Source organism: Fukomys damarensis, unplaced genomic scaffold (assembly GCF_012274545.1).
Source record: "Fukomys damarensis isolate Sample0158 unplaced genomic scaffold, DMR_v1.0_HiC HiC_scaffold_34, whole genome shotgun sequence".
In the NCBI taxonomy this organism is placed as follows: domain Eukaryota; kingdom Metazoa; phylum Chordata; class Mammalia; order Rodentia; family Bathyergidae; genus Fukomys; species Fukomys damarensis.
In genome coordinates this window covers 19,514,143-19,540,911 of record NW_022900946.1, presented here as the reverse complement: position 1 = coordinate 19,540,911, position 26,769 = coordinate 19,514,143, and the positions used below count along the sequence as shown (strand labels likewise).

The window sequence follows — 26,769 nt, the reverse complement described above, 5'->3', positions numbered from 1 at the left end:
GTAGTATGTAGTGATGAATGAATTAGGAAGATAAAAACACTGATCTATGCAGGAGACATAAACACATTAGAAATCTTCTCTCAATCCAATTCTGAAAGGCACAAACCCAGACCTTTCTTCAAATGCTAGGTACAACTAAAATTTAAATTTGCGTCTCCCTCTACCAGTATTTCAAGAGATAAATGCAATTAATTTAGAGCTTTCAGTCTTGCAGGGGCCTCAGGACTGCCTAAAAACTTTAGCCCAGTTTCCGAGTTGGCAGACTGCCTTTCTAACCAGCTCCAGGTAATGCCAAGGCTGCGGAACTGGGGACTCCACTTTGAGTACTGCTACTCTGGTATTTCTAGTGGAACCCAAGGGTTTGTACTTACCCCGGTTCTGCCTAACCTCTCTCCTGTTAACTGTGGCAGGGGCTACCCTCCTTGAAACACAGGATCTTCAGGAGTAAGATAAAAGTTATTTCATAAACATGTTCCCAAGTGGGTATTCAGGAAGAAGTACCTCATTAGCTATGTAAGATGAGGTATGAAGCATCTTTTACTAGGACCACAGTGCAATAAAAAGCTAATTCTCAGCAGAAGTTGCCTATTTCAACTATCTGGTCCCATTTCTACACATTTTCCTCAGAGACTAAAAAATAAAAAGTAACAACCACTCCAAGGTCATTATTCCCCGTATTATCCAACTGCCTGACCTGCAGGATATTCTGGTAGCTTCTTAAGAGTTTTCATTTTAATCATCCATAGTGGTACACTTCTGTAATTCTAGCTAAGGAAGGCTAAGGCAGGAGGACCACAAGTTTGAAGACACTGTGGGCAACTTGGCCAAAGACCTATTTCAAAACAAAACGGTGGGCTGGGGATTTAGTTCAGTAGCACTGCGCCTGCCTTGCAAGCACAAGGTCCTGAGTTCAATCCCTCGTACCCTCCCAAAAGCCCACAAAAAAAAAAAAAACAAAAAAAACAAAAAAAAACAAAACAAAAGCCCAAAATAAAATAGGCTGGGGATATAGCTCAGTAGTACAGTACTTCTCTAGCATGTGCAAGACCCTAGGTTCAACTCCAGTTTAAAAACGAAACATAACAAAAACCACCTTATTTTAAAGACATGGGACACAGACCTTTAATCCAAAAAGAAAAGCTCCACATAACCAATCTGTCTTTTCTGTACATCAGTGGTGTGTGCAAAGCCTGACAGAAGAGATAGGAAGTGGTCATGTTGTCCTATCTTACCATCTTTGAAAAAATCTGGTAGTTGGGCAGCAAGCATTAAGTACTTCAGCTCACTTACCTTGGTCATGCCTCCTGCCTGTGCCGTGTTCAGTCCCGCGTGGCCAGCCATTTGCGGGGAAACCTGCGTTAATGTCTCGGCCAGGACACTGCTTGTGGCCGCCTGCATAGCTGGAGCAGGGTACGGCATTCCAGCTCCCCTTCCTCTACCAGCAGCCCCAAGAGATCCATTCATGACTTGCGCTTGCCCTTGCTGGGCCTGATTCATTAAACTATGGCCAGAGTTACTATTGAGGAGGCCAGGGTGGGTCTGGTTAAAGTTGGCATTTATGCAGATCCCAGGTCCAGTCTGAGATGTGGCAGGACTGCTCGTTACCAGCCCCACTTGCTTTTGTGCTTGTGGATTCAGTGCTTGGGAAGCAGGGGGTGTGGGTCCAGAGGTGCTGGCTGCTTGTTTGGGCAGGCTGGCGGCTGATGAATCTCCCTGGTTCAGGGGGCTTTTGCCCATGGCACCCAGGCTGGCCATGTTTGTACTGTTTGGCTGTCCTTGGGCCTGACCTCCAAGGCCCTGCTGCACAGGGCTGCTGGCGCTCACATTTCCTATTCCTGGGTTGATACTAGAGCCAGTGCCTCCTCGAAGAAGCTCCGACAATTGTTTATGTTTGGAAGCAGCATCTGGAACAAGGTTCCCACTGTTTAAAAGGCCTAATTCTCCATTGGGGATCAGCTCATCAGGAAGATCATTTTCCAAGTCAAACAAAGATCCAAAATCTAGAAATTAAACAGAAATGAGAAAATAAGCAACCATAATAGCTCTCCAAATGTCATATGTTACTATGATCTTAATAGGGCATTTAACACCAATAGCATATCTTTAAAATAGTATCAAAATGATACGAAACTTCGCTTGGGAAAATAAAACAAAGAAAAATACATTTCAAGTTCTGAAAAGAGAAACATCAGACAAAAATAAAAAGAGGGCCAGCCCTGCTAGTTTTTATCATATTAAAAAATAATAGTGCGGTATGGCAAAAAACTCAGATATACAAATTAAAGGGTAACAATGGGAAGCCAAGAAACTCACAAAATTAAAACATTAAAATGCTTTTAAGAATGTATGTGTGTAGCCGGGCATGATGGCGCACGCCTGTAATCCCAGCACTAGGGAGGCTGAGGCAGGAGGGTCGCTATGAGTTCGAGACCAGCCTGGGCTACATAGAAAGTTCTAGGTCAGTCTCAACTACATAGTGAGATGCTGTCTCAAAAAAACAAAACAACAACAACAACAAAAATGTATGTGTGTAGCTGGGTGTGGTGGCGCACACCTGTAATCCCAGCACTTGGGAGGCTGAGGCAGGGGGATCGCTGTGAGTTCGAGACCAGCCTGGGCTACAAAGAGAGTTCCAAGTCAGTCTCAACTACACAGTGAGACCATGTCTCAAAAAACCAAACATAAATAAATAAATAAATAAATAAAAGAACGTACGTGTGTAAAAATGAATTTGATATAGCCAGGGATAGTGGTGTACAGCTATAATTCCAGCACTGAGTGAGGCTGAGGTAGGAGGATCCCAAGTTGTAGTCTAGCCTAAACAATTTAGCAAGACTCTGTCTCAAAAAATTTAAAAACAGATACAGTTTAGTGCAAAGGCCCTGGGTTCAATCCCCAGTACCAGGAGAGAGAAGGTGTAACTGGACATTAGGTTAGATGAATAGCAATCTAAAATAGCCACCAGATTAAAGCTTGATTTTAATTAACTATATATTTAAAAGTTAAATAATTTTTTAAACTACCCATAACATAAACCAAGATTAGTGATTTCACAGTATTGAAGCTGCCCAAAATAATAAATACATACAAAAATTAAAAACACTAAAAAGTTTAAATATTTGTATTATACGAAAGCAAACTCAATCATGCAAGACTGAGATGAGAACAAGTATAAATGGGCAAATCACATTAAGCAGCAGTAACTATACCAAAGGAAAATACAATAGTAAACAAAATAGATCATTCTTCTTGGTCATCAAATGAAAATTTAAGCAACTCCTTTTTTCTGGCTTCTCTCAAAGTAACAATCCTCTGAAAAGTAATTTTATCATTTGTACTCCTTCCCATGGGTTCCCACAGCAAGCAGACCATGCAACTCAAGAATTACCCGAAACAGAAAGAAAAGATAAGAGAAAACAAAAATAAAAACAGAGGCAAGCAATACCTAGAAACAGTTTAGTGTGCTAGTTACACATCCTAGACTGGGAATATGTACACTTGCAACTCAGATCTGCCTCCAGCTCCCCATTTACCAGATGGAATGCAGCCTTTCTGTGCCTCAGTTTCCTCACTTGGAAACCAGGGGTGATAATGGTTCCTTCACCCCCAGGGGTGCTATGAGAACTAAATGAATGGATGAAAAGCAAACAATGCCTATGAGTAATTCAGTAAGCATTAGCTATTACTATTATTACTGTTATCCAATAACAGAAGGATTAATAAGCTGCCAGATGTTATGAAACATCCTTACAGTTATTAAATAATTGTAACTGTAGAAATATAGAAAAATGTATGTATGTTTCAGAAAAATAAGCCAATGGAAAATGCATGCAAAATAGCATATAGAGTAAGATTAGAACAATGGCTGGAACGTAATGTACCAAAAATCAAATTCGCTGCCCTGGCAGAATAAGACTGGTGTTTTTCGTTTGTTTACCACACTTAAATACCCCTCCCACTTTTAAAAATTTAAGAGCCTTTTCAGGGTAGATGCTAATGTCTGCTTATCCAACAGCCTCCTCCCTCACTGCTGGCAAAACCTGTGTTTCTGAGATGGTTGCCTCTGAGGAAGGACAGCATTTTCCCTGGCCACAGGAAGGAGAGTGATCAGATAAGCCAAGAGTCATGGCCACCTTCTCCAAGCAGGTAACAGAATCTCAGCTACAGAAAGCTGAATGGCTACTAACCAAGATTTTTCTGGAAAATACTCTGCTTCCCAATACTAAGGGATACTCAGAAAGAATTCCCTTTTCCTCACGAGATTTTGTCAGGGCTTTGCAACCTAGAAAAGAACTACCATCACTCTCACACTGCATATGGACACACTAAAAAACAACACCTGAGTCGGCCAAATCTGAGCTGTTGAATTCTGGAGCTTCTCTACTTTCTGATTTCTTGTTATGTGAGAAAATATACTTCCTATGGCTTAAACTATTTTAACTGGTGTTTAATATAAAGGCCCTCTTGTTGACCTTTTACAAGGCACCTCTGGATGTATCCTACTTTCTAGCCATTAACACAGCAAGTTGTTATGTAAATCAGTAATCTTTCTTCTGAATGTGCTCTTGATCTAGAAAACCCACCTAGTCCTACTCAGATTAAACACAGTGATTATGCAGATTTTTACTAGGCTTCAGAACTGACCAGTCTCTCTTCTCAACTTCCCAAATTCTCTGCATTTACCTGCCTACCAAACCACTTCTAACACACACCTTTAACACACACTCACCACCTGATTGTAAGGACTGACATGCTATTTGCCAAGCACACATCTGTAGTTTTTCCAGACCCCTATAACTTAAATTGCAGATGGTAGGATCTTTTCCTAAGTATTTAGTATGTTATGAGCTAAGAACACCTTTTTACACAATCGGTACACTTGTCAAATTCAGGAAGTATAACATGGAGTGTATAGTTAATATACTGCCTCTACTCAAATTCTGTGGTTATCCCAGTAACGCCTTTTATGATATTCATTCTCCCTATCAAGAAGCACTTCAGGATCCCAGTGAACTCAGTGGTCACATCTACCTCATTTAATCTACAAAGGCTTTTCAGCTTTTGTGTCCCGTAAGTGTTATTTCTGAAGAGTATACATGGATGACAGCCAGATGCAATAACAAACTTTTGTCCACCACTCAAAGAAGCTGAAGCAGGAGGATTGCAAGCTCAAGCCTATCCTGGGTAACTTAGCAAAACATTGTCTCAAAAAAAAAGAGTAGATGCCAGCTATTTTGTCTGTCCTTTTGAGTCATAGGACATCATTTTGAAAAGACAAGAATATGATTCTGAATAGAGCAGACAGCTCCAAGAGAGTACAAGGAAGTACCCAGGGTTTTATGCTACTATGGGTATCCACAATTTGGAGAGTCATTATGGTCTCCAGATACAAATCACGTGAATTTTTAAAAAATCCTCTCCACCATTAATTAATGTTCTATGTCTGCTGCCTTCTAGGCTTTGTCCATATGAGCACACATACTTTTTATTCAACACTCTTTAAAAAAACAATTTTTAAAAGTGCAGTGCCCCTTAATCTACACGCATGAAAATTAAACTTCATTCTAATCAAAAAGTACAGCACTGGGCTGGGGATTTAGCTCAGTGCTCCTGCCGCCTGCCTCTCAAGCTCAAGGTCCCGAGTTCGATCTCCAGTACCAAGAGGGCTGGGCGGGGGGGACAGAAAACAAAAGAAAAAAAAGTACAGCATTGTGCTAGAGATCAGCTTTCCTTCCTATATACCTGGCTGGGATGGGAATCTTAGAAGAGACTCCAAATATTTCATACCTAAAGTGTAGAACCTACATGTAGAAATTCTTCTGAAAAAATCTTTCAAGCACTCTTTCCAAGAAAGGGAGGCAAGGCCAAATGACCGCAGATAACTCCACAAGAACAGTTAGGTAAACTCACAAGGTCATGCCGTGGCCCTGGCTCAGTGTAAAACAGAAAAACTCAACACAGTAATGTAGATCCTGACTTAAAAATGGGCTGTGTGTACCTGAACTGCTTAATCTCTTCATTGAAGTACCATCACCCCAAGGTTACATGATAAAAGTTGGACTACGGCATCTTGTGCCATGGACAGTTATTATTTTATAATACCCTGCAGAATTTCACTCTAAAATTTTCTTGTTTTTAAAAATTCACCCACCATTCTACCACTCTCAGATCTATCACTCTTCATTTATGGCTTATTCTAGTTTTTACCAAGCAGAAGCAAATTTTATAGTTACAGGCAGGGCACTATTCTCAGGTTAACATTACGGTTTCAATTTTGACTTGTCTGTCACACTCCGACAACCCTGATCACATTTCTTTCATCCGACTTCAGTTCAAACATAAACTTAACAATTGTTTGGGTGTATTGAGAACTAATTCTTACATCCTCAGTAACAAGTCCAAAATACATATGAACATGCATACAACCAAAAATATTAGGTATGGCAATTTAAAGATAAAGACAAGTTACGCACATTCAGTATCCCTATCATTATTCTTGTTCTCACCACTTTTCTTATATTCTAGTTCAAAAAAACTGACGAAGTACACTGAAGAAGGTAGGCCAGGATGTTGCAAAAATGGCACAACTATTCTTTCTACACATCACAGTGTTTCAACATGGGGATTGAGCAATAGCAATCTGAATCATCAGAAGTTCCTAGTTCAAGATTGAGAGCTTACCACTTCCAATCCCAGGTAAATTTCTGTCTCTCAATACTCAGAGCCCCAAGAGAACGCAAGCTTGAGCCTGCACAATATGGCAGACAATGTGCTTCTAGGGCCTTCACCATTAGCAGGAGGACTTTTTGGTTACACATCAAATGCCAAACACCACCTGCCACACTTCCATGGCTAGGGACAAGAATGTTTTCTCTTGGGCTTCCTGGCCACCAACCTGGAGCCTGCCCCTTTCACTAAACAAATACAAGATAAAACAGAAGCTACAGCTTCCCAGTTTCTATCACATATACGTGCGAGGCTGAACGGGTCTGATGAAGATGGATGCAAGGGTTTTAGAGTAGACAAAGTCACAAGTAAGATGGCAAAGGATATTTCACTGCTAGTCAGGAAACCCAAACCTGCAGTCTACACACAGAGATCTTGTCCTGGTGATGATCACTTCTGAACACCAAACATTCAATGGTATCCCACATCATTTATGAGGTTAATAATTTACGATTGTCAGAAATCACTATTTCATCTTTTTTCCCCAATTGTTTTATTAGTACATTCATAGTACATAATGATTATATTCCTCATGGGAAGCATACATGTACATAATATATCTTAATTATTTTTTCTCTCCCTCCCCTGCCCCTTTCCTCATCTCTTGGTCTTCCCTTCTGCAAAAGATGTGTCACTTTACTTCCTATTATCTATCTTGTATTTTGCTCTTGATTTGTATTTCAGGTTTTTCATATAAGAGAAATCATGCGATATTTAAACATGGGAAATCACTATTTCATCTTAAACAAAGAACAAACTACTAGCAGGTACTGGAGAGAAGAGAGAGGCAGAGGCTTCTCATTTACAGAGTCAAATACCAGGATGAGCCAGGCAGGATGACATGCACCCAATGTCCCAGCTACTTAGGAAGCTGAAGCAGGAGGATCACCCGAGCATAGGAATTCAAGGAAAGCCTGGCCAACAAAGCAAGACTCCACCTCAAAACAACACCCAGTAACTGGCTGAATCGCTTTTGAAAATTTCAAGGTGGGTGTGGTAGTGCACACCCGTGATTCTATCACTGAGGGAGGATAAAGCAGGAAAACCACAAGTTCAAGTCCCACCTGGGCAACTTAGTCAAACACTGTCTCCAAATGAAAATAAAAAAGGCCTGGGAACATACCTCAGTGGCAGAGCACACCTGGATTCAATCTTTAGGACCCCCACACACATACGAAGTTTCAGATGCCATCCGTCAAACATATCATCTGGCCTTGAGAGCTTATTTGGAGGTTCTAGCAGGAGAACAAAGCTAATCATATAGCTTTGACCAAGGAAGCAGTACTCCTCATTTGGGGGAAGTCATCCTCATCAACCAAGCAGGCAGCTTCAAGAGGGATGAACAAGGAAATGGTGGGATGAAGGAACACCTGCCTAGCCAACCAGATCAGCCAAATAGACCCTAGTGATTGCCAGATCCCCTCACATCTAGTGAGACAGATCTTTTGCAAATGAGAAAAAGACCAAGAGATGGAGGGGGAAGCAGGGAAGGAGAAGTGTTACAAAAAGAATTAAGATGTGTTATGTACATGTATCAACTCACCACGATGAATGTAATCATTATATACTGCAAACATGTACTAATAAAAAAATTTTAATCATCAGGTTTTCTAGTCTCCTCTTTCTAATTGAAGACTTTATTTTTTTCTTTGAGTTGGAATTCAAATTTGCTCTACTGACAGAATTAATTGGCTTTTCTACCAAAACATGGACAAGCCATTTTGTCATATCTTCTATAAGCCTAAAGTACTAACTCTGGTACTCTAAAGATATAATGAATGAATTAAAGTTATACTACAACTTTACACTGTAACTCATTAGCGTGTAAGCGCCACTAGGGCAAGGATGCTGTCTGTGCAGCTCACAACTGCCTACTCAGGGCCTACCACACAATTCTCAGAATGCATGAACTACAGAGAAAACCATCAGTAACTGAGGAAACATACACACTATCAATTTTAACAAGTTGTGTGCCTTGTCAATGATATAAAGTAGTAATGTTAACATTCATTATTACATTCTGAAAGCTAAACAAAATTCCTCAGAATGTTACATTGTTTTAGTAATCTTTCTCTTTACACTTCTTAGTCTTCCGAGGGCCCACTGCCCATTCCAGGGTATTTAACTCTATTGCTACTACTCCTCAGCATTAATGAAACTTGATCCTAACATTTAAACAAAAATTAACTTTAGAGTAAGAAATGGTAGTGTACCAAAGGGGACAACTTTTGTTTAAAGGAGCTCAGACACTGTTTCATTATGGGTTCATATTTCTCTGCTTCAAAGTCTAACACTCATCCCATGAATATTTTCTTTCCCTACCAGCTACTATTTTCTTTCCCTTCAGCATTCCTATTCCCCGTGAAAAAGGTCTACTTTCTTTAGAGGCTTCAGACTATTAGGTTTTCTTTTGGCATTCTTTGTACTATAACTACTCAAACACTTCTCTAAAATCTTTCAAAAGCTGAACACTTTTATTCAATCAACTTAGAAAAGGAATTAATTATTAAATCACTCTTAGACACAACATGTGGTAAATTAGCTTGATTTAGCCAATCCACAATGTGCACATATTTCAAAATACCATGTTGTATGTAATATACAATTTTTGTCATTTAAAATTTGTTTTGACAAAATTGACTTTAAAAAATGGAATCTAACAATGGCAAGACATGCTGAAAAGTTCACATCTCAAGAAAGAAGGTACTTTCACAGGGTTCCTATTCTTAGATGACCTGCAGACCAATATGGACTTTCCCGACATATTTACTGAGATATCACTAATGAGACACAACATAAGAAGTGCCATTTGGTGCAATGAGAAGAGTATTCAGTGAGTCTAGGTTCAGATCATAACTATACTACTGCCTTGCAGGTTCTTCTTCAGCAAGAAAATAAAAAGCACTGCACTGCCTCCTAAGTGCAAGGTCCCGAGTTTGATCTCCGGTACAAAAAGAAAAAAGCACCGCAGCACCTGCCCCACAGGGCACTGGATGAAGGAACTCATCACATAATGTGTATGTGGCACTCAATAGAGCCTGGCATACAATAAAAGCTCAATAAATAACAGCCATTGTCACCACTGTCACAAGCTCATCTCCAAAGGCAACGGAGGAATGAATGGGATAATGCCTGTCAAAGACCTGATACCCATGTCCATCACAGGATACACACTCAACAAGCACCATTTACAGTTCTGTTAATATCCTCAGCCTTGATGAACTCTGCCAATTCTTACAGAATTAAAGCTTACTTGGCGTTGAAAATTCTTAGGGATTACACAAACACATAATGAACAACTTTCCAACAATGGAGAGTGAAGTTACAAAAAAGAGTGAGAGAACTATTGTATTAGCATGAATGACATCTTAAGTTTTATCTATGCAATTAATTTCAAAAATAATCTAACTTTTTTTACAATGACTATTAGGAAACAAAGCAAAATTTCTCCTAAAATATTCTGTAATTCAGGCTTCTTTTATACAGATATATCACTCTCTAATCAGTACAGTACTTCATTCTGAACAGTGATCTGATTTAAGCAAAAATTGCACCACTTCTTGGAATCACTAAGCTACTGGAGATTGGGTCCCTTCTGCTAGGCACTTACCTATTCCCTAGAACCCCACCCCCTGCAGTAGGCACCAAGTCACTGCTCCGGACTGACTGGATTTGAGACTTGAATAAAAGTCTGCCTTCCCAGAGGATTACAATCCAACTGAGAAAGACAACCCATAGACATCAAGTCACAAACAAATGGATAATATACGTATAATAGTTTACAGCCAATTGGAATACGAAAGTGAACAAAATGAAGGGAATCCTTTGAATAAAGGCTATGTCTGAGCAGAATTTGAGAGAAAGGGTACTGAGAAAAGAGTATAGGAGGATCCAAACAGGTGGAGACAGAAGACAGCAATTTAAGCAGTCCCAAGCTGGTCATTTTCCTGAAGTGAGTTTTAAGAAAAATACCCTCCAAAATGTTAAGACTCCTTCAAAAGATACGTGGACTGAACAAAGTAGGAAAAACCCCACTAGAATGCTCTAATGTGCAACAGACTTACTGGGAAAGATAATTATTAATGCCCATTCAAATATTATTCATCATCCAGCCTCGGCAGCTTAGACTCTATCACAGACTAAAACACTAAAGAAGGGCTGGGAATGTAGAGCTCGGTATGATGCTGTGTGTGAAGGTCCTGGGTTCAATCCCCACCCCTGGGGGGGCACACCTATGACAAGAATAAAACCCAAATCGTAGTTTATATTGTAAAAATGTAAATGCTGTGATGAAGGTTGTAAGACAATTCAATTTATTAAACCCAAATACATAGCTAAATTACAAATACCCATGTTACAGAAGGATCCACAGGGGGCACTTTCAGATGGACTCTGCCTAGTTAGGGTACTTATATATTTAAATTATATCAACTATACTGTTCAAAGTGAGAGGAGAGAAACTAAGCTATGATATTAGATGAAACCCATTGAAATAAAGCTACAGAATCTTAGAAACTATAATGTAAGCTGAAAACAAATATCTGATTTATAAAAATGTACTTTGTACAATTTTCAAGAATTTACTGTGGAAAAATATGTACAAATGGTAACTCACTGTCAAAATTTTAGTACTTTTCATCCTCAAATGCATTTCCTGGCTACTTCAGATTGGGCAATAGGAAAATGCTTCACTGGCAGACTTGATTGAAAGTTCTTTGCCACACCGAACTCTAAACTATCTAAATCTGGAAATGCAGCCAACTTGTCATTTTCATCATATGAACTTAAAGGTCACAGGGGAGCTGGGCATGGTGGCATCTACCTGTAATCTCAGCACTCCAGGAGGCTGAGGCAGTAAGATCCTGTCATTGAGAAAGACCCTGTCTCAATAAGTTGGGAGGATGCAGCTGAGTGCAAAGGTACTTGGGTTCAGTCCTCAGTACCAGAGGAGGAAGAAGGGAGGTGGGGAGGAGGAGGAGGAAGAGCAACAAGAAGAAGAAGGAAGAAGGGGAGAGGACGAGGTGAGCAAACACCATCATCAGTATCATCACAGGGTTAGTGTCATTTGCAGATAGCTAGGATATCTTAAAAGTTTCCTCAGCGTGGTGTGAATGCTGCTTCCCTCAGCTCTGAAAGCTGGAGAAAAGCCCTCAATAGGTACGATGGTGGAACAGAAGGTAGCTGTCACAGCGGCAGGCCAACAAACCAAAGATCTCATAGCCCCTACAAGTTACCTCAAACTGAGGTAAGGGCAAGAACAGCAGAAAGAGGCTCACCATTCTCTGCTACCATGGCTGAGAGGAACTGGAATGTAGTGAGGCTCTGGATCAGCTGCCTATCCAACCTGCAACCCAATAAACTGCTGAGGGAGAGGACTATCTTAAGAACAATGCTGGAAGAACAGGAACACGAGGTCAGAGCTAGAAGCAAGCCTCAGAGCCCAGATGCCCAGCCATCACAGACTCTCTGGCTAAGGAACAGTACAAAAAAGCAGGCACTAATGGAACAGGTCCTTTGACCAAATACTACAGCTTGCAGATAGCAAAACCAAGTCAGGAGAAAGGAGAAAGACTGCATTCTGGACATAAAAGCAAACTAAGGTGTCAGTGCAGAACTATGGGGGCTACATGAAAGTCCAAAACAGGCAATCAATGCATCAAATTAAAGGAATCCTAGTAAATTAAAGTCAGAAAACAAGGAGGCACAAAAATGATAAGAGAATCACATTGAAGAACTGAGTAGCAATTACCAGACTATGCTAATAAAGAATATATATTCAGTGATGTTTACACTGAGCACAGATTTGCTGCTTTTAAGATTTCAGGACTTCAATATGTAAGATTTGAGAAAATTTGATAAAATTAAATTACAAATGCACATGTCTTTTAACCATTAATCCCATTTCTAGAAATCTGTTGTATAGACTTACTTGTACATGTAACTGCAGAGAACTATTCATTAAAGCACTGTTTTTAGAGGTCAAGACTGGAAATAACCTAAACATCCATCAGTGGTAGCAGATTAAATCAACTACATCAAATTTCATATAATGGAATACTAGGCAAATGTAAAAAGGTAATACAAGTTCTCCCAGTACTGATAAGTAATGTACACAGCTGTGGGCACAGTATGCTAGCTCAGGAAGAAAAAAGGCAGGAACAAGAGGGAGTAACAAGACACCAGTATCTGCTTGAACATATATCAGACTGTAAGAGAATATAAACTATTCCAGTATGACCTGGGGGAAATGGGATGAAGGAGAAAGGAAGGCTTTCTATATTATTTGTCCTCTTAATTTTTGAGCTATGTGAGTTAATGCCTAATTTAAGTAGTAAAGGAAACTTTTTTTTTTTAAGACAGACTCCTCCTCTGGGGTGACCAGAACCAGATGATTAGCTTCAGCATCCAGTCATAACATCTGGAATGGTTCCAGGTGCTCCAGGTTCCAAGCCAGAGTGCTTATAGTGAGGATAAAATCTGAAATGCGTTCTACACTAGCTTAAAATATTTTTTATGTTTACATGAGTTTAGAAGACTAGAAAAGAATAAAACACTTTAAAGATGAGCTTTTATCTTCTAAAGAAATGCGACAATTTATAGGTATTCAAAGTAGCAGTATGATAAATGATGCTCAGATCCAGAGAAATCTGACATCTTTTCAAAATACTCAAAAAAACAATGGATGGCTGTCAGGTCTTATAGCTTCCACCACATCAATGAAAAACCTCTAATTAATCAGACTATTAAATATGGAGTTTCTAGCTGGGTGCAATGGTGCATGCCTGTAATTCCAGATGCTCAGGAGACTGATGCAGGAGGATCACAAGTTCAAGGCTAGGCCAGGCAATTTAGTAATACTCTGTCTTTAAATTAAAAACAAATAAACAAAAAAAGTATAAAGGGCTGGGGACACAGTTCAATGAAAGAGCACCCCTGGATTCAATCCCTAATACCACACATACAAAAAAAGAGCTGAGACAAAGGAAGTGCCAACTGGACATGACAGTAAATCATAACAATGTCCCGTTTCTGGATAGCAAATCAGGTAATTTGCACATCGTTCAAATATTTCCTATTAGAAGTGTAAAAAGCTTTTATGACAGAAATTGACCAAAACTGTTTGTCACCATTTAACAGATTCTCCCAACTACAAATACAAAAAAAATATGTTTTAATACATAAACATGTACATTAAAAAGGGATATTTTGATTTATATCTGTCTTTAAGTATTTTTCATTAGAAGTTTTCTTTCTTCAGTGCTGGAGCTCAAACCTAGGGTCTTGGGCATGTTAGACAAAGTACTCCACCACTGAACTAAATCCCCAGCTGAGTTCAGGTTTTTTAAAAAAATCACATAAGCAAATATAAAATGAAAGGCAGGTTCTCAAAATCTTTAGTACCTCAACTCACTGAAAACAATTTCTAGAGATTTGCATCTAGAAATTTCTTAAACTGTACACATATTAGCATACATTCTTTTATCCTTTAAAAAGGAGTAATTATCTTTTTTCTCCAATTTGACTTTTTATTTAATGATTCTCAAAAGATTCCTGCCTTTGCAATACCAATCTCTCTCCTGCCCCAGTATGTGCAATCAGAGGCCTCAACTACTCTTCAGATGGAACCTCAGTAATTAAAATTTTTCTACAAGACTTTTGGGTCATCTGAGTGTTTAATAATCTCAAAATTAGTGGCTGGATGTGGTGGCGCATGCCGATAAGGAGGACTGCTGAGAGTCTGAGGCCAGCCTGGGACACAGCCTGAACTGTGTGGCAAGATTCTGTCTCAAAAAACCAACAAAACAATCTTCAAAATTAAATTAAATTAATGAAAAGGTCTGGGGTTAATGCAAATGTTCTCAGGCGGCCTACAAAGCAAAAAACATTGATTTTTATTCTACCTGCATATATAGGCTGTTAAGCTACAGATACCTGTATACCAACTAACAAGGTAGATACAATAAGGGCTTGAAGTTTTAAGAATTTTTTCCAGGAATTGAGAACTCAAACAAAATGCTGCTGTGAACTGGCTGCACAACATACATCTTGTTAACAGTAACAAAACCCCTAATACTTGAGATAGGAAATTAATTTTTTAAAATCTTTAACTCTTCCTATTCATTCAGTATAGTGAAAGCTAAATCACTTTGTTATTTAAGTACAGCACCAAAATACTTTAACATTAAAATAAAACTCAAAATGAAGCCTGCTTTTAAAAGCTCAGTGGGGGCTGGGGATTTAGCTCAGTGGTTCCACTACCTGCCTCGCAAGCTCAAGGACCTGAGTTCAATTCTTGGCACCAAAAAAAAAAAACTAAAGCTCAACGGCACTGCACCTAGCTCTTAAAGCTCAAAGTCCTGAGTTCAACCCCCAATGCCCCCCCAAAATAAATAAAATAAAATTATTATTTCCAGGATCTCTAATACATTTAGTCCAAAATGCATTCACAGGGCCAGGGATTTAGCTCAGTGGTTTGGTGGACTGCCTTGCAAGTGCAAGGACCCAAGTTCGATCCCCGGGACCAAAATGCATTCACAGTGAAACACACCATGAGCTACTATGGGGTAAAGAGTACAGTACAGAGAGGCTGCATCTGATTATCAATGTACAATACACCTAAGAAACAGCTGAAAGTGGCTGCCTATGTGGAAGGAAAACAGGTGACTCCTTAAACTGACAGGAGGCTTTTTTATTAAGTGTTTTTTTTCCCTTTTGGGAATTTTTAACATTATCTATTCAAAAATTTTGTAAAAAATTTTTTGAGACAGGATCTCACTATGCCGTTCAGGCCAGCCTTGAAACTCACTAAAGAGTCCAGGATGACACCTCAATCTTGCAGCCCTCTTGCCTCAGCCTTCTGAGCACTGGCCGGGATCACAGGTGCACACCACTATGCCCAGTGTTTAAAAAAAAAGATTCTCCTCTTTTGAACAAAAAATTCCTAACATTTAAAATAATACCACTAGTTCCAATTCTTAAACTGCTTTCACAGGACCCTCTTCCTTCCTAAAGTGGAGTTATGGGAAGTGAAGGCTCAGATCTGTACTTCTGAGCTTGGATGGAAAAATACACTTTGGAAAAAACAGATCTAGATCTCTGGGAAACAAATTACAATAGTTTCCCCCAAACACTCTGAACAGAGTCAGTTTTTTAAAACTTTGTATAGCTGGGGATTTAGCTCAGTGGTTCCGCGACTTGCCTTGCAAGTGTGCAAGGTCCCGAGTCTGATCCCCAGTACCAAAAAAAAAAAAAAAAAAAAGACTGACCATAAAACTTTGTATTGTTCTCTGCCCTAAAAAGAAGACTTGGGGCACCCTGATCTAACATTCAAGGCTTCGGTGGCCTTACCTCACTTCCAGATGCCCAACCTATCTCCCTCTCTCACCTTGCAATAAGCTCCCACATCTATATCTCTTTCTTCTTAGCCTGTCCATCCAGCTCCTTTTGGTCAGATGATGAGTTTGAATGATACTGGCATTGGCGTGGATTGAACTGCCTGGCCACAACACTCAGCTCTGGTTGCATAAGGCAGGAGGAGCTTCTGCCACTACTGTTATCACCCTGGCCCAGAATGCTACACAAACAAGCACTGAAATATTTGTTGAAAAAAAGAGTGAGTAGAAGAGTTGAGACTGGAAACCAGGCCCAACAAGCCACCCAGGATGGGGCCACAGCATCAGTAGTCACTCTTTCAGAAAGAATCAAGAGGAGTATGTGTGCTGTTTCCTAGTCCCAGAAAAATGCCTACTACTTCCTCTTCATTCTCAGATTTCAGCCCTATGCCACAGTCCCCAGGAGGCTTCTAAAAACCCTTCCAAGCAAGCTTCGCCCCCATCCAGTGCCCCACCATGCTTGCCACCTTCCCTCTGAGATCACACCTGACAGCAGCTACCTATCCAGAATGTCTTCCTATCACCACCCTTGAAGGCAGCCTCTGCACCTATCTAGAGCCCCAGGTCCACACCACATTGTAACAAATACTTTCTGAGTCAGTAACCCCAAACAGAATGACCCCACATTACGAACATTTCTGAAAATGCTTCACACCTTTAAAAGATGGTCTTTTTCAAGAAACTCTGTCCTTTAGGTATAAATACCTTAAAGAAGACTCTAGATAAATGAGAGAAACAAATGTACTTAGGGCTGTACTGTCCAATACAGTGGCCACTAGTCACACAGGGCCACTTATTTATTCTAATTTTTTTTTTTTTTGGTACTGGGGATTGAACTCGGGTCTTTGCGCTTGGCAAGACAGGCCACCGAACCGCTGAGCTAAATCCCCGGCTTATTTATTCTAATTTTTACAATTTAAAATGTAGTTATCTATACTCACTTCATACATGTCTCCAGTGCTGGGCAGTAGAGAAGTAGAATATGTCCACTGTCACAGAAATACTACTAGACAACAACGACCTAGAGATCATTAGCAATATCATCTCTCAAATAAGGGAAATGTCCAAAGCCTTTCTCCAGCTGTTGAGAATGGATCCCAAAGCTGGGTGCAGTGGAACTCAGCTATAATCCTGCTTCTCTGAAGACTGAGGAAGGAAGACTAAAAGTTCAAGGGCAGCTGGGACAACTTAGCATGACCCTGTTTCAAGGGGGAAAAAATAATTCTGAAGATTTTTCAAGGTAAATTCAACTGTGGCAGGTCCTGCTCTTCAAATAAAATTTGATTCTCACAATAACAGAGGAACCACCAAAGTGACACAGAAAACCTACCAATATTATGTATCTTTCATTTTTTTCTCAATCACGGTTATTTAAGATGTAAGATCTAATGTAAAGATATCCACAAATAAGGGGGAAATTTAGTTGCTCACCATGGGACAATTTTTATCAGTTAAAAAAAAAAATCAAGCTGGGCGTGGTGGCACATGTATATAATTCTAGCACTTGGAGGCAGAGGCAGGAGGATCACAGGATGCAACCCAGCCAGAGCAACTTAGTAAGACCCTGGCTCAAAATAAAAAATTAAACAAGGGCTGAGGATGTAATTCAGTGTCAAGGCTCTGGGTTTAATCCCTAGTACAGGGGGAAAAAAATACAAATCACCACACCTAAAATATCTGGGAGAGCAGAAAAACTCTCCCACTGTAAAATCTACACTAAGAGGATATTAAGTCTCCCTGTACTCCTTTTCAACCAATCAACCTGACCAAAGCGGACAGTGATCCCAAGACCATCCTTCCCATAATTCTTTCTTAAAAAAAAAAAAAGATTTTTTTACAATTTCTCTATACTTGCTTTTCCTTTTACTCTAAGTCCTAATCTAATCAAGACCTTGTTCTGAAACCAGAAAAAGTTCCATTTAATTCAGAGTTCAATTTCCCAATAAAGAACAGGTAAACTGCAAACACAGACCAAGTAAAATGAGTCAATCTATTACTCATTTTGTACAATTCCCAAATTTGGGGTCTTAATTCATTTTTTTTTTTTTTAAACAAACAAGAAACCAAAACTGCACCAGGCATGGAACTGGAAGCGTAACAATCTGGAGCAGCAGCTTCCCCTGTACTGTCACAGAAAAGCTTCCATGGGTCCAATTCTGGGTCAGGTCCTTACCTACATCATCCCAATCCTCATTGGCCGAAAGATAGGTGAAGCCTGTTATTTTCCCCATACAATTAATAATGGCTGCCTCAACTACCTATACACCAGGCACCACAGTACAAACACACACAAAGCTAATCAAAGTGGACAGTAGAGAACAGTAGGGAAAAAGTCCCTTTCAGAGATATTTTCCCCCTTTTCTCTCCTCCCTCTCCTCCATCCACACCTGTACATGGGTACCCATCTCCCTGCCAAAGCTCTAATGTGAAGTCCCTGGCCCCAGTCAGAGTGGTAGAGCTGGGAGCTGCACTTCTCTGTCGACTCTGAGCCGAAGCCAGGGCTCTCTTCTCAGTACCACGCTGCCTGCTCCCAGTATAAAAAGCTCTGACATTTCCTTCAAGTCTGAGTCATGCTTCGATGGTTCTACTTTTAATCAGGTGACAAATACTCAAAATATTTTAATCCAACAGAATTAGGTCAAGCTCTTATAGTTCATAATTGTCAAAGCAAACCCTAATTATTTGACAAATTTCTGTAACTCCTGAGTGTCATCATTCTGTTTGTGATCAAAGACCAACAGTTCCACAGGCTATTATAAAAAGCAGCTTGTTTTTTCTGCTATTTCACTGGAAACTCTTAACTATAAAGTTAAAACATGTATAAGTGTTTCAGTTTTGGTAAGAAAAATGCAACAAGATGGAGAAGTTTTTGTGTTATAGAAAGAATTTTCACTTCAACAGAATTGTACAACTTCATTAAATTGTTCATTTTCTGTGCTTATTATAGATATAGGTTCAAATGGTTGAATTAGGTGCAGCTTTAAGAACTATCTATTGCACACATTAAGGTACAGGTATACTAGAAAGAATGGCAAATTAAGAGATTTTCAAAGAGTAGCAGATGGACACCTATAGCTGGGAGAGGCAAGTCAAATGTACTCGAGACAAAGAGTATTCACCATTAGGTTTTACAGTTCTTAAGGATGTCTAAACTAAATGTTCTTTTTTTTCCTTCCTAAAAGTTCTTTTGATAAATGGAAACAAAACACGGGGAAAATGTCACATATGATGATATCTAAGTTATTCTTAAGGATAAGGTTAAAAATGAATTCAATTTTTAGACACAGAACTAACAAATAGTTTCCTAAATTGAGAACAAAAAACACCAGAGTCAGTTTTTCAGCAAATTAATTCTCTACATTACCTAACAAGTTTTAAAAGGATGGGAGTACTCTGCTTCTTCCATGTCATCTACTACCTCTTCTATCTATAGATGCCCTTACTCAAAACCCTGCAAGAAGGTCCAAGCTCAATGGCCAGGCTGATCTCTCTCCTGTGGCACTCTAGTAGCACTCCCTAGGAAAAACAGAGTATGTAAGTAAAAGCTTAGTACCTATTGGGTACTGGAGCAAGTGCTCGTTTCTCAATCAAGGTAAGAATTTTCCTGAAAACCAACTTAAAACTGAACACATAAGGGCAGATCAGTTCCCCATTTAAAGTATGATCTGTGAACAGGCTACAACCAGAGCAAATGGACATATTCCGAGGAGGGATGCACATGGAAAGGACTCAGAGTGGGCTGAACAGAGTTCAGGGCACATGTGCTGAAACCAGAGGCTTGCCCAAGAGTGTAAGGGCTTCCATAAGACCAAGTGGGACAGACTCAAGAGAACTCAGATAAGAGCCATGGCCTGCAGTGACAACCAAAGAAGTCAGGTTGTCACAGCCAAGATGCTGTTCCTAACACACAAGGCAATGAAGACAGGCAGGCCTCCCTCACTGCCTGGATGAACTCAGCCACAGTTCTTTTTAATGAGGGAGGTGGCAGAGCAGGGAGAGCCACCATACTCAGCCCAAGGCCCCTCAACCCCTACCAGTCACAGCCTATCTCAGGTACAGCCCCAACCTGGGCATCCAGTCTTCTATACTCATGGGCATTCAGGAAGTAGGAAGGAATTAATGCTGCCCTCTTTTTTTTTTTTTTTTTTTTTTTTTTTTTGGTACCGGGGATCGAACTCGGGCCCTTGTGCTTAAAGGCAGGCAGCAGAACCACTGAGCCAAATCCCCAGCCCAATGCTGCCCTCTTCTAAATGCCCTTTCTGACAGGCATTTTTACACTTGATTGTATTTTTGTATTCTTTCTCAAGTTTTCCCTCCTAGTCTTGTGAACACAGTTCTAAGCTACTGAAAGGCACCCACCAGAATCCTCTGAACATTGCTACTGCCTAAAGGACATCTCAAATTGAATTACAGTACATACAGTAAGGAATAGGAACACATACCTGTTCGCTGCTTAGTCCATATAAAATACACTTCAAAATTATCAAGAATTTTCACAATACATGACACAAGTTATATTTTCGTAATTTTACAATTTCATGGTAATTGTGTTCCTATTTTTAAAAATACAACTGAAAATGGAGGCAAGATCATTAGTATTTATTATAGAATTCTTGGCAGTTTCTGGTTAGGAGCTATTCAAAAACAGGTAAGTCTACACACATCTCATATGAACACACACACATGGCTACTGTCATTTCCAGAACTATCAACGAAACAGTCAATTAGACTAGCATTCTCAGTAAATCCTACAATGATAGGGCACATCCACTTTCCCTGGTAACTACCATGCCTGCTCTCCCTGTCACTAACCTTTTGCTTCCAAGCATGCACTTTCCAGACTGCACCTCAGTCTACCCTCAGATGATACAGGAATCTTTACTGTCTCTACTTTCAGACAAGGAAACAGGCTGAGAGAGCCAATCATGATCCAGCCCAAGCACTCCTAGGCCAGCCACATCGGCCACTCGGTATGAGCACCAGGGATGGAACTCAGGATTAAGGCAACAAAGAGCAGATCCTAAGAGTGATGGCACTAGCTTAAAAAGCAAAAACTATGAGAACTCTGAAGAGCAAAAACTGCATATTCTGGGCCAGGGATTTAGCTCAGTGGTTCCACTGCCTGCCTTGCAAGCACAAGGTCCTGAGTTTGATCGATCCCAGGTACAAAAACCAAAAAAACCAAAAACCCTGCATATTCTTTCACTCACTGCCACAAGTATTTCCTGAAAGCCTACTGTGCTAGGTGCCATGCCCAGCACAGGAAGGAAGCTATGAGAAAGTTCTAAGGACTCTGACAAAGTTGCTCATTATCTAGTTTCATAAGGAAGGGACAATAAGGGATGGAGGTGCCAAAGGAGTATTGTTTGGGGTCACCCAGGTGAGCAAAAAACAAGTCAGCAAAAGAATTTAAAACTCTCTTTATGAACTTACCTGGATTTCTGTTAAATTTACCTGATTTTTAAATAAAGTACACAAAATTGTTACAGAAAAATAACAGGAGAGAGGCTCCTACTATGCTCCCAAGTATTCATCTCACACCACTGCCCCCCACCCCTGCCACCTTTATCAATGTTCAGATCAGCACCAAGTAGACGCTCAAAAAACTTGTGCTGTAGCCAATGTGCCCCGCCTGGAGCTCCCAAATGGGTGCTCAGAGCTTAAGGCCCCTGTCACATCAGCTCATCAAATCCCCTGAATACTAGTTTTTCTAAATTTAGTGGCCATAGTCACAGCCATTGATTTCCATACTACCTATGGCTGCTTTCTGGAAAAAATGGCAGTGTAGTTTTAAAACAAGACCAGATGGCTCACAAAGCTGAAAATATGTACTATCTGCCCTTTTTGGTCAAATTTTGCTGTTCTATATAATTACATTAAAAAACAGTTTCAGCGCTAACAAAGCTTGGGAATGCTGCAAACCCCAGACTTTCTCTCTCCAGGACTCAAAATGACCAGCAGCACAAACAGGCTCTTGGAACTAGGCACTAAAAACCCTTGGCCAGAACCAACCTCATTTGAACACAATGCCTTTTTTTTGAGAAACACCTTTTAGTTTGCTCTCTCATTTTTTGGAATATACTCCAAGTGCCTGTTTAAGATAAAGAGGTGGTGTCCTCACTAATGTGATCCCAAGAACTAAGTGGCAAACTTTCCTAATGTTTACAAATTTGAAATAAAGTACATTTCATCTTAAAATAAGGCACACTTCCACTAAACCACTTAAACTCTTCTTTTCAAGCACAGTATGTAAATATACAAAGGCAGCATTTAAGAAACCCCCCAAGCAAAGGCATACTTTCTTTGTTTTGTTTTTTGAGACAAGCTCTCATCAGGCAGTTTAGGCTGGCCTTGAACTGTAGTCCAGGCTGGCCTCAGACTAGTGGTGAGCCTCCTGCCTCAGCTTTCCCAGTGCTGGGATTATAGGTATGTACCTCCACACCCAGCAATTGTGAATTCTTGAATATAATTGAAAATAAAGGTGGGCGTGGTGGTGCATGCCTGTAATCCCAGCACTCAGGAGGCTGATGCAGGCTAAGTAGTGAGTTCAAGGCCAATCTGAACTACACAGTGAAACTCTGCCTAAAAAAATAAAATTTCAGAATCAAATCCAAATGTTAAATAAGGAGTGATTCTTAATCTTTTGATCTACCTTTAAAGTACCCTTAAGTTGATTCACACCACCACCATCCCTAAGGAGGAGGAGCCACATTCTTCCCTTTCCCAATTATTCCAAGTTCACACTCTGATAGCAAGGCAGTCATGAAAAGTCCTAGCCCCAAAAGTACCTATAAAAACCTTTACTTGCCAGGGATTTAGCTCAGTGGTTTCACCGCCTGCCTCTCAAGCACAAGGACCTGAGTCCGATCCCTAGTACCAAAAAACAAAACCTTTGCTTCCTATTTAGTGAAGATTAGTTAAAAAGAAAATAATGTGACTGATTCTCAGTTATCCCTTGTGCAGTGAATAGGAACATGAGCCCACACAATTTAGACAGGTAATATCAGTACCACAGGGAAAAAGGGGTCCTGCCTCACTTCATACTAGGAAGAACACATCCTGCTTCCCCCTAACCCAAGATGGTTATAAACTTTCCCCTCAGGGCTTCAACTTACTGGCTGTAGTGATGCTACTGAAACTTATGGAGTATCTCAGTCTCCTGGGTCTGTGATTCAAACAAATTCAATGTTCACTGATGTAGACTCACAAAATAAATATATAGAACTCTTACTTTAACCATCTAGGTTTGGTTCAGGTTTTGACCCTTTCTGTTGCTTTGAGCAGATCATTTCTTTCTGAAGTCAGGTTCCTCACCTAAAAAACAGCAGTAATAGTGTCTTCTCTTCCCACTGTGGATGGTATGATCACACTGAGATGATACAGAGAAAAGCACTCAGATCTAGAAAATACTGCACATGTAACACAGTTATTTGGTAGCAAAGATGTATTTGTTGGTATTCAGGAGCTTTCTTTAAATATATTCTATTGTATTTAAAGGTACTCATGACTGGGTGCAATACAGTCCCAGTGAGGTCGAGGCAGGATTGTTGTTTGAGCCCAAGGCCAGCCTGGGGAACATAGCAAGATGCCTAAATTAACTTTTTTAAAAGGCACCCACAATATAAAATGTAATCTCAGAGCTGGGTTTAGCTCGGTGGTTCTGCAGCCTGCCTTGCAAGTGCAAGGACCTAAGTTCAATCCCCAGTACCAAAAAAAAAGTCCTGACCGCTTAGTGCAACTTATATACAGCATAGGATGACACCGACCTAGGCTCAATATTCAGAAAGCAAATTTAAAAGTCTTCGAAATAAGGTCTGGGGATTTAGCTCGTTGGTTCTGCTGCCTGCCTTGCAAACGCAAGGTCCCAAGTTCAATCCTGGGTATTGAAATAATCTATTTGTCTTATACAGATTTTGCCATAATAAAGTTAACCCAAAAAAGTCTACTACTTGCCTGGATATTTATTTTTCCTACACTGTTCCATCGTGAATCCCTCCTGTTCAGATCACAGTAGTATGCTTTTAACTTGGACATATTAAGTGAAGAAGCTTCTGGGCTGGGGATTTAGCTCAGTGGTTCCGCCACCTGCCTTGCAAGCACAAGGTCCCGAGTTCGATCCCCGTACCAAAAAAAAAATAAAAATTAAAAAAATAAAGAAGCTTCCAAAACATAAAACCAACTATATACTGTACTAATAACACAAAGTTCCCACTTACAAAGAGTACCAAGAAAAGACTACCTTTGGGATAAAGCCGTACTTATGGTTTTAATATAAAACAATGAAAACTACTCCAACAGTTGATATGATCAAACTCCATCACTTTACAGTTGCTGTGTTAGTGGGGTGACAAGTCTCTTGCTATCCTTCTTTGAGGCACATTACCTCTTTCTGCTATTCTCTCTGTCTTAAGCTTGTCACTAATGGCAATGATATTCATCACAGCTGCCTGGTCCTACTGGAGCACTCTGGAAGCAGCACTCTAGGCTGTTAAGCTCCCCAACATTAGGGGCACTCTCATCTAAGCGAATGATCCCCCCACACATATCTAAGGGTCAATAGTGGCTTCACAGGACATCCCTACAGATGTGCCCTCATCACAGTAGTACATGATACTCAGGATCCTCAAAGCCTTCCTTTCCTAACCCCTCAACTCTTCCCAGGTACAGAGCTTCCCTCCCTTAAATTTGATCATGTGAGACACCCACCTGGTTCAATTTTCTCTGGAACCCTGAGACACTAAAAAAACTGAGTCACTCAAAAACATTATTCTTAGGTCTCTGTGTTCCACCTTACCAAATGCCTTTACTCCTCTGGATGTGTTTAATACTTTAGGCATTTGCTTAACTTACATCTCTGTCCATCTCGTTACTGGATACCTTAGACCAGACCAGATAAGGTTTCCCCTTGTTTAATGTGTTAGATAAGATCCCTTCCTCAGTAGTCCACACCAGTGCACCTTTCATGATAATGTGATGGTGGTTTACATGTAACCAAGGACTCAAACATGATCATCATTTTACTCTTTGGGATTTTTAAATAAAAAACTGTTACTCTTTGTGTTTCATTTGGAAAGTGCCCTTATGCCTTTCAACAGTCAAAACTGGGAAGAAGTCAGGAAAAGTGGTTAAATCCTTTTTGATAAGCTCTGTTGTGATTAACAAGCAGCAAATTAAGTAACTGAAATTAAAAAGGCCACCCTTTGGGGTGGACATTTACATAGAATAATACAAGCTTTTTTGTTAACGCTATTTTGTCCCCCTTTCAAGACAAAATCTACAATAACTTCATTTAATAACAGCAAAGTGCAAAACCATTCACGTTTACCCATTTCATCAAAGATGAATGTGTCTGGCATCATGTACATTTCATATAATTAGACTTCTCTTTTCACTCTAACACGGCAAGATTAATGGAGCAATGCGAGCTATCCTGCAGCAAAGTATTTAACCTACGTTTCTACACTTAAGATTTTAAGATTAATGTCAAACTCAACTCAACTTTTATCAATTAGTTTAAAAAGCATTAGTAGTGACTTTTCTATGAGTCATTTACTCCTTCCCACTGCTGAGCAAATTTTAATTCAACTATACAAGAATATCCTTAACACTAATTTTTAAAAAATTCATTTCTACATTAATATCACAAACTGCTCTTCATAACTGGATTCCAGGCATTGTATTCAAACCAAAGCTACAAAATTCAAATTGTTTCAACAGTAGATACAGATTAATACACTAGTGGTCAGTCACAGAAATAGTTTTACAACTTGAACAGCTGTGTCTAGCACAAATCTGAAGGCAGCAATGTAATTCAATTTGGACCCATTCATCAAAAACTGACTTTGAGATGCTACCACACCACAAAGACCATACTGGAGAAACACTAGCTGCGCTGAGATGGAAATGTTCAGCAGCGGCAGCATACCAGCTTTATAGCAAAGGAGAACTTAAAAGAGGAAATCCAACTAGTTGGTAATGTTATCGTGAACCAGCTCTGAAAAACACCTAATTACTGAATGAACAGCAAACTCTTGGACATCCGATAGGATTATCAAGAAAGTTTCCAGAGAATTCATTTTAATAAGGGAGGGGGGTTAGTCAGTATCCTAACTTTTTTTTTCTAAAAACTGGAATCCCTACATTCCTTAACGTATTTTTTTCTTTGTACAAGCAACATAAGCTCAAAGAGACTGGAGCCCAGATGGACTTAAGAAATTTGCTATCTAACTTTCTTCTAAAGTTAAATATGTACATGAAACACACCACAGCAACTTCGATGACATCTTGCTAACGAAGTTCGTTGTCTGGAAAAGCAATGACTAGGTAAACCCCACCCCAAATAAAGTTTTCAAAATAACTGCTAAGCGTTTTTCCAAGCAACACATTCCAAGAAACTTTTCAATCACAACTCTCAACGTGGTGGCTGCCCAGTGTCCTCCGGCTGCAGCGCCGTGCATGAGTTACAAACTCCACCACAATTTCTCCCGCTTAGCCCCAAGGTCCCCTCCGCTGTCATACCCTAAAACAGCTGCATCTCCACTTCACTTTTCCCACCTTGGAGCGCCCCGGCTCTCCACGCGCAGCGCCCGTCCCCGCCGGAGGGGCGCAGAAGACCGGGCATCTCAACCCCAGCCTCCCGCGTCAGCCGCGG

The 26,769-nt window shown here is 40.1% G+C and overlaps 1 protein-coding gene across 1 annotated transcript in view; it reads right to left on the bottom strand.

Moving 5' to 3' along the window:
- Crebbp (CREB binding protein) overlaps positions 1-26,739 on the bottom strand; it is a 132,875-nt gene extending 106,136 nt beyond the window's left edge. The window contains exons 1-2 of the mRNA XM_010644189.3: positions 26,673-26,739; positions 1,291-2,000 (exon numbers count right to left, since the gene is read on the bottom strand). Coding sequence (XP_010642491.1) covers positions 1,291-2,000; positions 26,673-26,739 — 777 coding nt within the window. The remainder of the gene's footprint in view (positions 1-1,290; positions 2,001-26,672) is intronic.
- Positions 26,740-26,769: the final 30 nt, after the last annotated feature.